Raw genomic sequence first — 19,163 nt, forward strand, 5'->3', positions numbered from 1 at the left:
CTGAAAATTCAAATATGCCCACTAAAGTACTTTCTACAAAATGTTCCCACTATATTAAAAAGGGTACAAAGTAAAAATTCAGGATACATTTAGTGCCTTTCTTTTTACGCATTCATAATATTACATTTTTTTTTAGGATGCATTAAAATGAGTATTCTGTTTGCCATTGACTGTGAGTGTAGTTGCATGGGATTCCAAAATAAATCAGCATTGTGATGTGCATGCAGCAGTCATGTGCTGTGTATGATCAGGAAATGAGACAATCGTAAAGAAGAACTCACTGTGATATGCAATTTACTGACAAGGTCTGCAGAGATAACATTCTCTGTACATTTGGTATCTCCTTCATTTATGTCAACAATAGGCCAGAAATGCTCTGAATTTATTTCAAAGGCAACTTGAGAATGTCACGTTATAAAAAAGCTTTTAGCATATTTATCCTCTCCCTTCAACCATTCCTCACTCTAAAACACCACACTGCTTACCAGATAATAGTCTCCAGTGGATATGATTTTTATTGCTTCTAAAGAATAATTCTGATAATAATTATGTTGATAAGACTATGGAGTGCAAACTGGGGCCTTATGGCTACCTCAATAAGAACAAGTTATAACATAAATGATTAGTTTTCTTCTCAGGGGTACAGTAAATACAGGGAGAAGTAGAGCAGCATTGTATATTAAAAGATATATTCCTGTTATCAGGCTGATGTTTGCAGTAGAGCTCCACAGAGGAGAACCTTAGAACAACTAAGGTAATTATTGCACTCAGATTCTCTGCTGTAGTTTTATATATCCTCGGATAACAAAACTTCACCCATGACAAATTACCTTAACTTTAAATGGAGTGTAAAAAGTACTATATTCTACTCGCATTATACTTTATTAAATAGGGGATTGCATAGCCTCTGCTAAAGATCATAACAATACAAGGATTAGTTGAGGGGTTTGGTGACCATTAAAATGCTAAGACCTTGTACTATATAAAATGGACACTGACCAGCACAAACAAAATGCAGACCAAAACTCCCTGTCTACATTTGGATGTTAGGGGCCATATCAGACACACAGTGAGCAGCACAATTCTGCCACTGGCTCGACCACAATCCCAACCTCCCATTCAAGTGAGCTTGTAATCGGTTCCAAAAAGCGATAAGTGGCTTTTGGCCATGCAGTCTTTGGGACTGATTTATTAAAGCTTTCCAAGGCTGGAGAGGATACACTTTCATCAGTGAAGCTGGGTGATCCAGCAAACCTGGAATAGTTCTGGTCCAGGGTTCAAAACATTTGCAAATAGCAAATAGGTCATAACTTTGAAGAAATCCATTCCAGGTTCCCGGATCACCCAGCTTCACTAATGGAAATGTATACTTTCCATTTCATTTCTTTGTTTCATTTAATTTCTCTCTCATTTGCACTGCAGTTCTGGTTACTTACAGTGCTGTTTGCAGCAGTTTCTTGTGTGCCCCAGAGCTGCTGGTGGTGCAGCTTCACATCACAGGTTTGAAAGCGGTTTCTAAGTGGTAAGGAAGCATTAAAGGTAAATGATTGCCTGAAAGTGAACGGTGTATTGATTGGCATTTCAAACATTGCTGCAACACTAAATGGAGTTTGAAGCAGTGACGAATGGAGCCTAATTCAACAGTCTGACAGCCAGTATAATATGTATAAACTACATAAACTGCACATTCTGCCATCAATTGTGATGTTCATATTAGTTTAATTTGCTGGGAATGTCATAGGCAATTCACAGAAGGGTCTTTTATATTTTTTATCAATGAGAGAAGAGTTAGGTATTACAGGCTAAATTTTAATTTAATAATATAATAACATAGATCAGCACCATTGTCCTAAAGTATCTCACGCTTCCACACCCAAAGGGTATTACAACCACATTAAACAAGCTTAACTATTATAAAGAAAATGCCCTTGGAAAAAAAATGCAACATAATGGGCTTGATTTATTAAAGCTCTCTCTGCTTATGTAAAAGAGCACTCAAAACCCATTCAAACTTGCCTACCAATCTTTTTCTGTCTTTTGAAACCCTCACTACTTCCCACCACTACATATCTCCCCTCCTATTGTGTGTTACTTGCTCCACCTCCTAGATTGTAAGCTCTTGGGGGTAGGGTCCTCTCTTCCTGTGTCACTGTCTGTATACATCTTTAATTTGCAACCCCTATTTAATGTACATCGCTGCATAATATGTTGGCGCTATATAAAAATTGTTCATTATTAATAATATTATTATTATTATTATTAATATTATTATTAATAATATTAAATCAGTGAAGCACAGTGATATAGAAAACCTGGAATGGATATCATCAAAGTCATTTGCTATTTGCTAGCAAATGTTTTCAATCCTGAACCAGATCCATTTCAGGTTTGCTGTATCATCTCCAACCTTGGAGAGCTTTATTAAATCAGGCCCAAATAAAAATAATGTGCTATTGTTAACAAACACATTTTATTTCTACATCTCAACTTAGCAATTGAGATGGCTACCTTCCTTATGATCAACAATGGACCCCCAAATTTGGTATACAACTTTCTAAAATAGGTTTTTGCATTAAGATAGGCACAGCCTAACTACTCCCACCTTTAAAGAAATTCCAGTTGCCTGGCTATTGTTCTGACTTGCTGACATCAGTACTTTTTGAGTCCTTGACACAGAAATATTCATCCCAGGAGCCCCTTATCTGTAATTTTGTTCTGGATTTGAAGTTTACAAGCCAGAAAGTCAGCATGAGAGCCAGACAACTAGCATTTGAAGATTGCATGCTGTAGTTTAGTGCAGACAGGCAGGTTGTGGGCTGTTATTTCTCAATTGATCAATGCATCTACTACTATCTACAAAGCTATTTTTCTTTTCAACCCCAAATAAATTGAAATATACTTTGTGGGTGCTGAAACAAATAGTAACAAAGTGTAAAATTGAAAAAACTGCATTATACATTAGGCCTGATTTATTAAAGCTCTCCAAGGCTGGAGAGGATACACTTTCATTCGTGAAGCTGGGTGATCCAGCAAACCTGGAAGGGATTTCTTTAATGTCATTTGCTAACAAATGTTTTGAATCCTGGACCAGATCTATTCCAGGTTTGCTAGATTACCCAGCCTCACTGATGAAAGTGTATCCTTTCCAGCACTTGAGAGCTTTAATAAGACAGACCAATTGTGTGTGTTTACATAGCAGTAAGAAAGTTTTATCTAGGTGACTTGTGATTTCTATTATCATTCATAACCTCCCCAAAAAATACTTTAAACTTTTCATGTGCTTATTGTAGCAGTAAGAATGTCTGTATAGTTGTAATCGTATAATGAAAATAACATATGCCACTGTTCTGAAAAACAAGTTGCAATACACTTTGTTGACCCTATACTTGATGCATATTGAACAAATAGGAGTTACAATATGTGTAGATTGAAAGAAAGGTGTCATAGAGAATGGGTAGATTTGATTCCTTAGTTTCAGTACAAACAATCTATGAAAAAAAAAAATTCACAGACTGCAAACTTACGAACAACCCGCCATTTCTAAACATGGTGCAGGCTGTCCCTTACAACTGTTGAAGATTTTATAGAGTAGATGACCCTTTAAAGGTCTTCCGCCTCTGCTATGAAAATTAAATAATTTAAGGAAGACCCATCTACAGGCCATCTGCCTCAACTTAATTACCTAACTAACTTTTTGGAAAAACCTTTCAAGAGCTTTTAGTCTGACTTTTTAGCCTTGCCCAAAAGTGGTACCATGGACTATTTGAAAAGATATACTTATGTACTGTATAATATATAATATATATGCTGATGCTAACATTTTTGGTTACCAAGAAAGCTATTTGTGCTCTGCAGCACCATTATTATTAATAGACAGTATTTATATAGCGCCAACACAGCACTATCCATTAAATAGGGGTTGCAAAATGACAGAGATTTACAGATAGTGACACAGAAGGAGGAGAGAACCCTGCCCAGAAAAGCGTCCCATGTCATGCCATGCAAAAGTGGTGCCTTTAACAAGCATAAGCAAATGTGCAAATTTTGGTCACACTGACAAATGCCTTATTTGCAGTCCATTTATGCTTGTTAGCTTTATGCTAGCTGGATCTACTAATCCCTAAATGGCCCTTTGGTGATTCAGGACTGCAGAAAGCTATAAATTGAAAGACCTAAATATTTTCTATATTCCAAACCACATAAAATGATCCTTTCCCACTGTTGTACACATTTTCTCCCTTTGTTTTTATTGAACATAATGTTTCTGAGAAGCTTGGTTGTCTTCTTATGATATTTTTGTATATTTGGCTACTGTAGGGGCCCTTCTAAGAGCATACCAACCACTAGAAGATTTGTTCAGGTTTCCAGTTTAATCTGAACAGTAATACTGAATGTATGAATAATTAGGATGGTGATCTGTCCCTCCTGACATCTTATATGTAAAGGGAACAAAGCATAATGTACTGCTAAGTTGGATATTTCCATTGACATTGTGTCACTGAAGTGAACAACAACACATAATAGGGTTTCATTTTTCTCTATTTTTATATTATTATGTCTATGTATACAAAGAAAAAGTTTTACTGGTAAACTCAGAGTTCGCCTTTGATTTCCTTCAATAAATTACCTAGAAAAACATACTAAACACAAATATTAGATGGTAGTGAGACATGGCGACACCAACCTCCATGCACATGGGAGACAGAAAGGAAAGGCAGCCAAACACTTCTGGTACCCCTGATCTCCAGATGTGCAAGTGATAGAAAACAATCTTCTATAAGTGTACACCACACTCTGCTGGTACCAATAGCCATTTCAAGATCCAGTAAATCTGTATTTAAAAAATCAGTAGGTAAAAGTAGTAAAATAACAGTTTGTCAGCCTATACATTAAATGCATCTCTACACTGCAAGTAAGGTTTTCACAATATTGTATGCAAATTCCTAAATATAGATATTTACAGCAAAAAACATGATCCTACCTCACTTACGAACTGGAAAAAAAGTGTTTCCTGTCTTACTGTTTAGTGTGACAGAAGGAAAGCCAAAGATAGCCCTGAGGTTGCGTTATAGTTTACATATGAGCTGATATTTCAGACACGTTTTCCTAGCCTCTCCTTTTGCGGCTTGATGTCCATCTGTAGTCACTGCATCTGGAGAGGAATAGATGGAACTCTGAGCCACAGGACTGAACCTAAAAGTATGTGGTTAATTGTTTACTCAAAGGTATTTTCAGTAATGTGTTGGTATAGCCAAATCACTTTTTTATTTTGGGTAGAATGGGAAGGGTTAAAACACACTACAAGGTTTTTGTTATCCCCTATTTAAATAACAGCGCTGTGTAATATGTCGGACATATATCATTACTGTTTATTATTATTATTATTAATAATAATAATAATAATAATAATAATAATACTTGTTGGACATATATAATTACTGTTTATTATTATTAATAATAATAATAATAGTTATTATTTTTTTTTTTTAATAATAATAATAATAATAATAATTATCTTAATGTACTTGCACTATTGTATACAATTCCCTTCACAGAAATAAAACAGGGAGTTACTCCCTGACTTTGGGAGAATTCCCTTAGACAGTTGTCCCCATGACTAGTGACCTCCTTTCAAAGATTTCCCTTGAACACTTGTTCTGGGCACAACCCTAAACTTTGAATACTCCGCTATCTTTCTTTATAGGTGGTTTGCCTAACTATTCACCATTCTTGTCAAATATTTTAAATAATGTAGGGGCTCCCTCTTGTGGCAAAACTTCAGATTGTTGAAAATCTTTATAAATGTTCTAGGGAATAAAAAATAGTATTTAAATATTCATTTTACATCAAAATAATTTAAGTAGATCTTGTCATGACTTCTCAGGACAGTGAATAATATATAATAGGAACATGTCTGCAGTACATGCAGATTTCCTTGCGTTTTTCTTTTATAATAAAAACATGACAAGTACAGAAATGACAAGTACAAAAAGCTTGTTACTTCTTGTTTAAGCTGACAATAAATATTGGCTAGAATAAAGATCTCCATCTGTACTACGCCCCTTTGTCTTTCAAATTACAACACATCATATACATTTATTTATTTATCATAAAACAAAGTTGCTGCATTAAATCCAAAAAGTTTGATCTCAAATGTCTGTAGGGAAAGGCTTTATGGGAGAAGCACTTCTAAGCCAATTTTAATTGGAACCTGAGAAAGACTGAGCTAAGGTTATTTGCCCCACAGGCTGGTACCAATAACATATGTTGGGTTGGTGGCCCTGAATGGAGATACTTCACCATTTAGGAACATATAGTCAGTGATAAGTGCTGGGTGGTTTAGAGCTAGCTGCTGACTATTTAGACCTACAGTTATGGTGTTTGGCAAAGGAAAGTCTTCCAGGCAACTATTTTCTTTGCAATTCTTTAATGTTGTGTGACTAAATACTAAGGCCATGTCGCACACTCATAAAACCCCATATAATTTAGAGTTACTCACCTTTATCCATGCACGCCGGTCAATGGTTCTAGAGGCACCATAGCACATTTATCATGTACATTTTTCCCCCCACAAACGTTTGTCCCTTCTAAAAGGGATTTTTGGTTGTGTTTACCCCCTACAATAATGCTTCCCACTCTACCTTTGATAGAAACTGACATCCAAGTAATTGCTACCTGCAGGTTTTTTTTAGTCTGAATATTTTTTAAAGCTGGTTCCTGCTACAGGAATAAATACATGAAAACAATAATGGGCCATGCACTATATGGGGAGAGGGAGATGTAGTTGTACATTTGGGTAATGCTTGGACCTACACTTCATATCTGTCAAACAGGAAGGCAATGCCAAGGGAGTGAGACAAATAATGAGTTTTAGTTTCATTCATAAATTCCATCTGCTGCCTAAAAGTAGTATAAAACTGCTCCTTAACATTTTTTTTATACATTTATCATCTTGTTAAAAATCCTTCTCTTCTCTAATCAAGTTTCTGTTTTAGGAATGTGCAAAACTCGTGCAAAACTTTCTCTGGGAATTGGCTCCCATGGTTGTAGACACAAGGATTGTAAATATATATATATAAATAGACTTTGCTAATAAAAACTTTGCTTTACTATATATTATAGTACTATAAAATATGCTTTATTGCAATTTATCAGTTATTTCATTGTCAGTTCACTAAATGTATGGTAGGATCATGTAACAAGGTGTCAGGAAGGGTTTAGGAATGACACAAAAGCAGGTACTGCTTAATTAAAAGTTAGTGTTTACCTGGGATGGATACTATGGTCCAAAGCAGCAACAGTCCCAGCAGCACGTTCACACGACTTACCCAGGGAATGCCCATTTTCATATAATTTACCTGGGAAGAGTCAGGCAGAGAGAAGCTGGCATTTCTTTATGCGTATCCAGAAAATGTCAGCCTCAGCACTAAATTCTGTGATATTAGTAATTATCAATTATACACTGATCTTAACCAATCAAATCATTACATGACCAATGCTAGCTCATTTTCACTAGATGTTTTTTTTTTTACCATCCAAACGGATACAACAAAAACACTTCTAATGGTATATTTACATGATGAAAGAATAAGCAAATTGGGTGAAGTTTTTTTGTTAGGGTTTATATATTCAGATTTACTGCATGACCAAATCATGGCTGGTTCTACTTCATTTCACAGCTGCTCCTAGTCTCTTCCTAAACCTAAAGAACTGAGTACATACTATGAAGAAATCCCTGTGCACAGCACCATAGTACCCTTCATTCATTGTCTAATAATGCACAGAGCAACATAGGAGGTCTGGCCAGAAAAAGTAGTGAAAAAAACAGCATGCCACTTGACTAGCCCGAAAATCTTAAAGGTGAGTGAAAATAATACTTGGCCATAAATGTTATGTTATGTTACTGTTATGTGGTGGCTGCTGTCTTCCAGATGGACTTATGCATTATAACCCTGTCATGCTCCCGTAATACCACTGATAGAGATTACAAGTGGCTGTGCAAACACTTTGTTAAGTATTGGTCCCTATTGAATAATATTATTATTTGCTGCTGTTCCTGGAGTGAGAGTATGCAGACAGGAAGTAGCTAAACGAGAGGAGCAGCATTGTGAGATATGGACAACATGGAAGGCCACCAGAGTTAGAGAAGGTGAGTAGGCACCTGCATGGAAGAAATATCTGAATAGAATAGTTAGGGGTTATTTTATTTAAACACATGAATTTGTGCTTTAAAGAATAACTGTATTAAAAAAGTTCACGTATCCTCCTTGCTACATGCTGGTATGCTAACCTATAGCCCCCACACCTTAGATACATGACTACTTTACAATCATGCTAGACATATACAAGGTAGATTTGCCTGCCATACATGTGCAGTGGCTACTCACAGGGTCCTTTGGGAGCTAACTGGTTCAAGATCTAATAAAACCCTATAGGAAACTATCATGCAGTTGGCTATGGTTCAGTAGAGGTGGCTAAGTACTATGAGTTTGCTGAGGATTTCCAGAGAATTGTAAACAAATCCTGGAGGTAACCTAAAACTATGATGGGATCTGGGAACTGAAAGGTGAGCTAGAATACAGTGCATTTTAACATTTTTACTCCTGGTTGCCATATTTCACATAGAAAAAAAATGGGTGGCTAAAATGAGCTCAAAAGCAGGAATGAAATGAGTGTTACCTAACACTAGACAAAAGCTGAAAAAGTCTTGGAGTTGAACGTGTAAAGCTCATACTATTTGAAAAACTCATTTCAGCTACTCTGCCAGCCATGGCAGGTAGAGGGTTTACAGGCCAGAAAAGTGGTTGTTACTGTTTTGTCCAGGCAACTTTGTTACACAAGCTTGAGTTAATAGACACACCATAAAAGAAAGTACCTCTTATAACCTTAGACTTTATAGAAGGAGCGCTAACAATTTTAGTAGTTTTCTCAGACCTATTGCAAAATTTTTATTTAATGACTATTGAAATCTAGAATTGACTGGACTTTATGTACCCAGGCATTCCAGTCAAGACTAAAAATTATAGTAAAAGCGCAGGCACATGCAGGGGGGTCTGGGTGCTTGGGCACCATTTATGATCTGTTGCTTCTGTCTTGCTGCCATGGGCATCACTAGCACCAAACACACACGTCACATGTTCTCATCTTTCCATTCCACTCTGCTTGACTTTTTTTTTAACCTTTTGGTTTCTTTTATTTGTCAGACTTTGGGTACCACAGCAATTCAGAGCTAAAGAAGGTTTCCTAATGCTTCACCTCAGCTCTGATTTGCAATGGTATCCAATGTCACATGACAGACCCAAGAGACGTACTTCCCGTCATTGTGCAGTGTCGCTGGATCTGAGATCTTAGCTCCTTACCTGCGGGGTTGGTAGGGTGTAAAGGCTGTAGAAAAAGTTGGGTTTTGTATTGGGAGACTTTGTACAGTGGCCTGTACGTGACACATTCCTGACTGCTGCACTCTACATTATACACTCCTAATCCCAATGTTCTGGTGTGTTATGCACTACTGTCCCCAACACTATACATTCCTAACGCCTTTGTTCTTTATGTTATTCATGACCCACCCCTGTATTCTGTCTGTTATGCACTTCGGTGCTGTGCAATCTGTGCAATATTCACTCCTGACCCCTGTGCTTTTAACCAGTAGTAGCTTTGTCCAGAAATCTGCAGGCTCCCATGTTCACTTCTTATCTCTTTGCCTCAAAAGACTGGAATCCTCTGCAGAAGCTCTCCGTCTGCTGGTGGAAGTGGAAACAGTATCTGAAGTGCCTCAGCTTTAGCACTCCCTCTGGTGGTGGGTGTTGACATCTATAGGTTCTGCCAAGTCACATGGTTCCCCCTTTAGAGGAAGTAAAAGACACCATAATGTTGCTTGCTCATGGAGGTTGTGAACAGTTTTTTTTTGCCAGGTGCCTGTGTACATGTACTCTCTAGGCTCTGACCTTGGCCTATCCTGACTATGCCTTTGCTTCTCCATTTGGTACTGTGTCTTGGTTATTGATCCCAGCTTTATCCTGACCTTTCCTGTATGCTTTCTGCTCTGACCCTAGCCTGTCTGATTATCCTTTTGTATCACATTCCTGTACTTTGCCCCAGTTCTACTCAGTCAGCTATCACCAGCTCCTGTGTGTATAGGGACTGCAACCTTGGCACTACCTCACAAAATCCATCACACCTTGTGAGGTGCGCTAGTGTAGTTGGGTGTTGGGGCCTTGGATTCTGCACCCTATTCACCTTCTGGCTGATGGGCCGATGACACAGAGGATCTGTCACCCACCTGTGCGTACTGAAAGAGTGGTATGTGCTCCTGTGCTTTGTGTGTTTCACACTCCTGAGCTCTCCTAACCCCAGTGCACTTCCTCTGCAAAAGCATATTTTTGTGGGGCATTAAGAGTGCAATGCATCATCCTTTAAGCCAAATGGGAGAACTATGTACTGGAATAGCTGACCTGATGCAAAAATTTGCATTTTGCTTGGCTCTGGATGTGGAAACCTGCAAATACCCTTCAATAAGATTGAGGGCAATCATGTATTTTAGCAACTAATCCACTCTGGGCATGTACCCAGTATCAAAATCCTATGATTTAGTTTCCTACAGTTGATAAGGCACCTCAGGCTTCCATCCATCTTAGGGGAAAGCAATACTGTACTTGACTACTCATTGTTGGTTCTATTTTTCTAAGAGAACTTTTTGTACCTCTTCCAAAACTGCTTTTGTTGAACTTCAGGTAGCGATTATTTCACTTTATGTGTAACTCATTCACAAAGTACTAATAAATTATTTTATTTTAGCCATGTGTCATTAGCCATTTTTTTCTAGAATGGTCCCACCTTTACAAAGTAGCAGATAGGTTAGGATGTCAGAAAGCCTATGGTATATATTTTGCTGACGCTACATTAGGTTTAGTTTAAGCTGGGGGAGCCTCTTAATATTTACATGGTTTTTTTATAATAACTTGAAAACTACCAGGTAGTTGACATTACATTTTTCCTGTCTATTCTCTAAGTGACCCTGCCACTTTGCCAAAAAATTAGAACACTAATTTTATTATTTTGTCTTGGAGTTCTGATTTTAGTTGGGCAGTTAAAAGGTCTGTACTTCTTGTACTTGCTGCATATGTTCCTGCTAGAGCTTAAGAAGATAAGCTTAAACCTCATTGTCATGAGATAATATTTATGATATGCTTGGCATCAGCTGTTAAGGTGTAAAAGTTGCCGCCTACATCCCATCTGTCCCTTTAAAAGTCACTGGATCTGCTGGTGTACTGACAGGTTTACTTGATGCTGTCCCTCCTGGTGGAGTAGTCCATTGTTACAACTTCTGAGAAGGTAGGTGGTTTGCCATTTCATTCAATATGAGTCTGTTTCAATATGAGTCACCTAAAGGTGTAGCCTACATCCATAAAGTTGTAAGATGAACAAGCTCAACTGATATTGGCAGTGGTAAAACATGCACAAAACAGGGACACACAGCAAGTTTATCTTGCTCCTTTTTCAGAAGGTAAGGGATCATAAAATCTCAGCAGCAGAGAGAGCCCTGAGAATTGGTTCAAGTGAATTGGACCTGCTGAGACTGATGAAGGGGTCTGCCTACCAGGTAATATGTGGATGAGGATATGGAGGCTTTTCCAATACCCAAGGAACTATAAAGCTTCCAGTGTCCAAAACAGAACCGACTAAGATTTTGAGAAACAGGATGTACTTTTTTTACTAAAAAAAAAAAAAACTTGTTAATACTGAGTCACATAAGATGAAAAATGTGTACCAAGTGTTACCTGCAAGTATTGCTACAAAAACTTTGTTCCGCGATTGCAAAACAGAAACTGGTTAGTCAATATGATAAAGACAGGCGGACTGATTCCAGCAGACCAAACCATTTTTTCCCAAAGATAGATCCAACATCTGCCTTTTACGTGAAATACTTAAATAAAAGTTAGGACTTGTTCTGGATTGAGCTGCCTTTTAATAATCTAAGGGATTAGATTTGAATTGTATTTGATTGGGCAGAAGTTATAGAAAATGTATTTAAAGTCTTTATTATAACAGAACAAGATCATTTGAACCAGCTGCATTGATGTATCAATGCTTCTGAGTACCTGAAGTACAGGTTGCTACCTACTAAGCCAAAACTTCTCAACCAGGGTTCCTTCAGAGGTTTCTAGGAGTTCCTGGAGTAGTTCTCAGGTCAGTTTGATGCCAAATGAACCTTTTTCTATCTGTAAGGGTGACATTCTTCTGACTGGCCAGTGATGTAAAAGGAATTCTTGCCAATGACCACCACTAATGTGAGCTGTGGATATAATAATTGTAGTAGAGGTTCTCTAAAGATCTGAAAGTTATTTCAGGAGTTTCCTCATGTTAGTGCAGCCTCAAATTTTTGTAGTGCTAACCCCCTTGAATACTAGCCAAGAACTTGTTATTACACATTTACAGTATATAGCGTCAGCATATTATGCAGCATATTACAAGGTCCATAGTCACGTCACTAACTGTCCCTTGAAGGTACTCACAATTTAATGCCCCTACTATAGTCATGTCTTTAAAGGCGAACTAAACTCAAAAACTGCCAAAACAAAAAAAATCTATCTACCTTCATTCCTGCATCACAGTCGATCAGTCCGGAGATTTCTTCTATCAGGTCCCGCGCCGTATCAGTATCTGTCTTCGTGCTGGTGCTGCTATTCTCGTGTCTTTCGGGTGCTTCTTACTTTTTCACCCGACCCAGACGTGAAATCGGGTGACGTAGTTGGGGAAAAAAACTTGCCGATCTCACTGCGCATGCATGATTTTTTTTTTTTATCCCCTCTTGACGAAAGGGCTCCTTCTGCACATGTCCAAGGTGCTCGGGAATGCTCAGGAGCACACAAGAGCCTCCCGGGATGCGTGGTGTAGGTATCCTGGGAGGCTTCGTGCTCCCATTCATTCCCAATATGGTGGCAGTGCTGCACTGCACTTTTCTGTAAAGTGAAAAGTCTGAGTTTAGGTACGCTTTATCTCAGTCTAAGGTCAATTTTAGGGGGAAGACAAATAACGTAACTGCACGTTTTTGGGATATGGGAGGAAACCGGATAACCCGGAGGAAACCCACGCAGACACGGGGAGAACCTGCAAACTCCATGCAGATAGTGTCCTGGCCAAGACTCTAACCTGGGACCTAGCGCTGCACAGGCCACCGTGTTTCCATTTTGTATCATATTCTGTGTATACCAAAGCTAAATATTCACTGCAAAATGTGTGAATATTTATCCAGCTATGTGAAAAGCACATTCCTTGTCCCTGTGTGAACCCGGTCATGTTTGGAGACATGATCGGTTTTTATTCTGTCTCAGGATGGCAGACTATATATATCCCGGGACAAACCTGTGACTGAACCTGTGAACTTCCCCACAACGCCCTGGTAAATGTATTGCACTGTATACAACATTTCAGGATAATGAAGCCATGGAGTAGGAGGCGTGACATGGGAATAATGGAGCAGTGAATGGCTCAGGGTTCATTCACACATTACAGACTTCTCCATCGTCCTGTGTGTGTCAGCCTCTCCCTCCGGCTTCTCATTACCCAGCATGCAGCGGGGGCTTTAACACCAAGATGGCGGACACTATGGAGGAATATGAGAAAGACGCTGGCTGCGTCCCGATCCTGCACCCGGAGGTGAGTTGTGTCAGATCGGTGGCCCGCTCTCCGGTGTGGCAGGGTGGTGAAGGCCAGGGAGCCAGGTGTTCTGTGATGGAGGCCTGGGGGTCGGTGTGTCCGCTGTTATAGAGGATGCTCAGGGAGGTGCAGGGAGTATCGCGGCCTATGTGTAACCCGGGGACACGGTGTGTTATCTGCCCGGGCCACCACCACCACTGATCGGTCACCCCACACACGTATGATGCCCGCACCCCACTGATATATGGGGTCAGGGCACTGTGCCAGCTCTGCTTGTTATCATATAGCTTCAGCACTGACATCATGGATGGGATGTACAGGCAGCAATCACTGGGTTCATCCTGGGGCTACCCCTATACCTGGAGGGACAGCATTGTCCCATCATGTCCCCAATACTGCACATCAATGAGCTGCCATCTGTCCCCGGGAGGAATGCATCTCCTTCCTGTTGACATTGCTGTGTGCAGGGGATCATTGGAGCCATCACTGCACATACTATATATAATATATAATGTGTGTAATATATAATTGTATATCAGGTGTGTACAGGTCAGAGGGCCGGCCATCGGTGGTTCATTTTTGTAAAGATCCTATAAGAACAAATATTCACTCTCATTTGTATATTCTTCATGGTGCTTTTATAAATAGTTTGCATGGAGATTGTATCAACACATTCATACTACGCAAATCACACCCTGTTCTATTTACTTTGTTCAGAATGTTGTGTTATTTAAAGCACATCTCCAGCCAAAAATAACACAATTATTATAATTGGTCTATTTAAAGATAAAGTACCAAAGCCATCCTTTGCTGCAATATTCAGCTGCAATCCAGAGGTCTCCCTGGCTGTGTTCTGCCTCTGGATGTTCTGAATCTGATGACCGGTATCATTCCCTCACTGTCCTGCAGCTTCGTCATTTGTCTGATGGCTTCAGGTGACACCATTGTGCCCACAATAAAATAATCAGATTTGTGTCTGGTTTGTTTTATTGTATTCTGCTGAGTACTGGAATCGGGGTGCAGTGTTGACCCCATCCATGGATTGGTTTTAGGGGTGACAGTCAAAGAATGGACTGATCAGCTGATTCCTGTGGTTACAGGATGGTTAGTGCTTGGTCTATATTTGTGGATTAGCCTGTTGGTGGGACCAGCAGGATATGTGAATTTAGGGGCAGATGTCTTCTTTGTTATAGTTGCTGGTATTGATCCCAGTAAACCTGTGCTGTGCAGGCCATTCTGTTTAGCAGACACCATAAGGTGCACCTTCCCATGACCTCCCGCTACAATGCAGCCTGAAATTCCGGGTCTATTTTTGTATAACGTGACAAAAATTTGGGTAAGACAAAGTGAGCATGTGATGGAATAAAACATAAGTGGTGGATACACGCCTGTTGAAAACTGCATGTCAGAACATTCACTAAATCAGAGATACAGGCAGCTGAAGTTATGTACACATCCCCAGACTTGACTGTTGCAAGCTTAGTTTATATAAAGCTTTGCACATGTTAGTTTTCACTAATCATGATCATGAAAATTCAGCATGCGTACAGCGTCCCCCTGATGTCATTTAGTTTCCATCTCCAAACTACTGACCAAGAGCAACTATTGTCATTTCCTATGGAGAACACAGCAGGGTGCCCCTTCCTCTCTCCATAGAATAAAATGATCACAAAAGATTTACAGTGCCAGAAATTTCACATCTGTATTTAGTTTAACTCTCACTATTAGTATTCCAATGTAATTATCTGTATACCTGACCAATTACCAGGAGAGTTTGCATATAAATTCCAAATATGGCCTACCAATTGTTTTTAAAATAAAGGCAAAGAAGAAGGTAATGCTCTGTAATTCATAAACTCTTCCTGCCTTGTATATCTATAGATACAGTGAGTGAGTGGTTTCACCATAGGTTCACCAGGTGAAAATCAAATGAATCCAGCAATCTTATGTAATGATTGCTAGGCTGCAATCTGTTACTGCTTGTTTGTGGGTTTTCATTTTTTTTTTCAACAAAATTCACATTTCTAAGTTTAGAGGCAGATTTCAAATGGGGTCTCCTCCATGGGTTCAGATTTTTTTACCTAGAGGATTTCATTTTCACTAGGAGACTGCACTTTCACATGGGATTTAGTGATCAGTAGTTTAATAAAGACACTGAAGACATCAGACTAAGGTCAGGTTCATATCTAGGTGGCCACATAGATGTGAGTTCAATGTGATGAGATACAGCAGTGTATTTATTTCAATGAGCCACCCGTTGTATGGCAAGACATGAAAAGAAGACATGGACTTCATTTTTAATACATGTTCACAGCAAGGCTCGAGCGTGAAAGCCAACACTATATAATACAAAAATATTTTGTTCTAATAAATGTTAAGAATCAGCTTCTACATATCGGAGTGATACTTCTCCAACCAGAGGTGGTGGAAGAGGAAAGGAGCCGGGTGTTTTTTGGGTAGCTGCACAATGCGTGGGCACTGGACAGTTGGGGTATAATACAAAGACAATGAAAACATGGGTCATACCAAGAAGGTGACCATTAGAAAGTTGGAAGTATAGGAGAGCTGTAGAAAATGTAGAGGTATAGGGTTTGCTGGACTCCTATAGCAACAACAACTGGGAACACTAAATTTAACTTCAGTTCCTGTCTTGTTGACAATGGGTTTCCTTGACAGGAAGTGAAGGAAAATCTGCAACACAGATAGAAATAAATAAAAAAAAAAAACAGAAACCATATCAGATAATTTCTGTACATGTTGCTGTTGGTCCTGTCCTTGTTACCCTAATTGCATGACTAAAACATTGTCAGCAGGACAAGAAATTAGGTATATTTCTTTATTGGAGCCCCGGTTTTATGTTAACATTCATGGAATTTTATATTCTACAACATTTTTCTTCCAAACCAAATAATTGAAAGGACAAGGCAAAAACAGTTTTATTACATTATAGAGACATTTTTCTTTTCTTATTTTTAAACGTTATTGCCTTAAGTTCCTGTTCAAACCCCTGTGTGTTCCATATAAGTATTAGGAGGGGTTTGCAGTGGTGACACAGTGCATGCAATATGGTACCGTAATATCCATGCAAATAAGAGCTGACTGAATCGGATCACTTGTATCAAATCAAAGTGACCCACATTCTGAAGGGATAGCTCAGGCTAATGCTTTATGTGTAAGCCCTGCTCTTTATGTTATTTTCCTTTTTAATCATGTTTGTGCTTGGTTTATCTGTATCTACCTTTATTATATCTGAAATATGTCGTTTTATTCCTAGGTTATGTTGTGATAAATACAAGTTTTGGCAAAGCAAAGTGCACATCCCGTGTATTTTTGAAAGATGCTGCTGATTATAAAATGTTTTAATCTATTTTATATTTTTCCTCCTATGATTTGGTCGACCACATTGTCCTTGTTGTAACTAAGCCGTTGCCAATTTGTTTCTCTAACCTTCCCCTTGGCTACCCATGTAAAGCACACAACACACATTGTGGCTCTGTCTGAGCCTGTTCCAACTATAATTGTGTGCTTTGTTTTTGAAAAAAGGCATTGATGTTCTGTAGTGTTCCCACCAGCCCCTTTTAGACGGGCGCACCTCCTGACAATTTTCAGTAATCACCCGGCTGTTTTTGGTGGCTATTAAAAGGTTCGCTCACAATACAGGGTCACTAGACAGTTAGGACCTAATACAAAGAGGATGTAAAAATGGGACATATTGAGAGGGTGGAAGCTAGAAAATTAGAACAAAGAATATGGGGGGCAGTAGAAATCTGCACAGCTCATTGTACAATTACTGTAAGTTTGCAAACAAGCAGGCTGGTTTAATAAAAGGAGATAGGCAGTGTGACACCCTTCTTCTAATAAATAGTAATCATTTATTTGAAATCAACAAACAAGAAAAAGTTTTTTTTCTGCAAAAATAGGATTTTTAATAAACGCCAATAGGGTGTCCAAACAGTGGTCAATGTAAGCTGCTTTACAGTATGGAAAGCTGACAGGCGTGTGTGTTACACATTGATACACTTTGATATCTAGAGCAGTGGTCGTCAACCTTTTTGGACCTTTGGACCACTAAACTTACGGGTTCCGGATGGTGCATGCATGGGGAGCCGTGTGTCACTCAAAGGAGAAGAAACTTCCCACAAAGTTTCTTTGTGGTGTGCCGCCCCAGCAAGGTCTTTCTCTCTTGACTCCGCTTGGGGACACACCCGCCTGAGCTGCTGACCACTGGTTGGCGACCGCTAATCTAGAGGTTATTCATGAACAAAAAAAATCAATTTGTGAGAAATTCCTTTTCTCCTCCTCTGGTTACCATTCTTCATTGAACATTATGTTATGCTCTCAATATATTCTCTTAAGAAGCCTATGGGTGAAACGTTTCGGGTTTGAGACATTTCTTCCTCATGGAATACACCTGGGTGTTTATGTATAGATGACAGGCATCATTCTCATGAGTATTTTAATGGGGATGCATTACTTTGTTGTGAATGTATGATTCAATCAAATGAGTGAATCAATATGATGTTCATTGATCACTGATTGAATACCCTATTGGCATTTAATACAATCCTACTTTTGCCAGAAAAAAAAACTCTGCTTGCTCTGTTTCCTTATTTTTTTATTTTTTTCAAGCAGGCAGGTTTGTTTTATTGCAGGAGGGGCATAACATGTCCCTTGTGAAATAAGTAGCCTGTCTGCTCACAGGAATAAAGGGCAGCATTGGGAACAGGCCTCATCTTTCGCATTTGGTCTGCTCATTGATTACCTCAAGGATTCTGGCAGTTACTTGGACAATATTGTTCTTGTTGATCTCCACCCACAACAGACATGTATAATGTAATTTTGTGGCAAGGATTGTGTTAGTGTTGTTAAGGAAATGCACAAAAACTATAATAACACGCTAGGTTGCCTGCTTGTACCAAACCCAAACTTTGAGAAGGAAATAAAATCCCTAAACCTAATTTTCAATGTGTAATTTAATTACCACCCTTCTCCTATGGGCGTTCCTTACTCTGTTTAGAGCTTGCGTAGAAACAACTTTACATGAAGGTTTTACCCATAGGGATCACATTTTCCTGGTTCAAAAACATGTTCCCTAAAAAAGTTGACAGATTGGAATAAAATCAGATACAGTATCTTCACGCTACATAGTTTAAAGATTAACTCCACTTCCTGTTTCTTCCTTTATTTTTTCATATTTATTGCCATGTGAATTCTTGATGTCATAATGAATATTTTTTTTTAACAGGAAATAAAGTCTCAGGGTCATTATAATCATGGATATAGCAGTGAATCTATTGGTCGGAAAAGTCACATAGATGACTACAGCACATGGGATATTGTTAAAGCCACGCAGTGAGTATTTAGTGGATAATAATTTTGTATTTATGTTTCCTCTTGATTCTCTAGCAAAGGTAATTCCTGACTTTTAAGAAATGTAAACATCCATGGGTTTACCTGTAAACAGAAGCAAGCAGTGCTGGGCTGTCTTAAGAAAGTCCAGCATGCTC

General features: G+C 38.8%; 1 protein-coding gene across 1 annotated transcript in view; it reads left to right on the top strand.

Annotated features, from left to right (window-relative positions):
* Nucleotides 1-13,540: 13,540 nt before the first annotated feature.
* ZDHHC17 (zDHHC palmitoyltransferase 17) overlaps nucleotides 13,541-19,163 on the top strand; it is a gene marked incomplete in the record, with an annotated part of 33,851 nt that continues 28,228 nt past the window's right edge. Inside the window, 2 exon segments of the mRNA XM_072401396.1 lie at nucleotides 13,541-13,656; nucleotides 18,902-19,008. Coding sequence (XP_072257497.1) covers nucleotides 13,594-13,656; nucleotides 18,902-19,008 — 170 coding nt within the window.

This window comes from Pyxicephalus adspersus, chromosome 2 (genome assembly GCF_032062135.1).
Source record: "Pyxicephalus adspersus chromosome 2, UCB_Pads_2.0, whole genome shotgun sequence".
Lineage (NCBI taxonomy): Eukaryota > Metazoa > Chordata > Amphibia > Anura > Pyxicephalidae > Pyxicephalus > Pyxicephalus adspersus.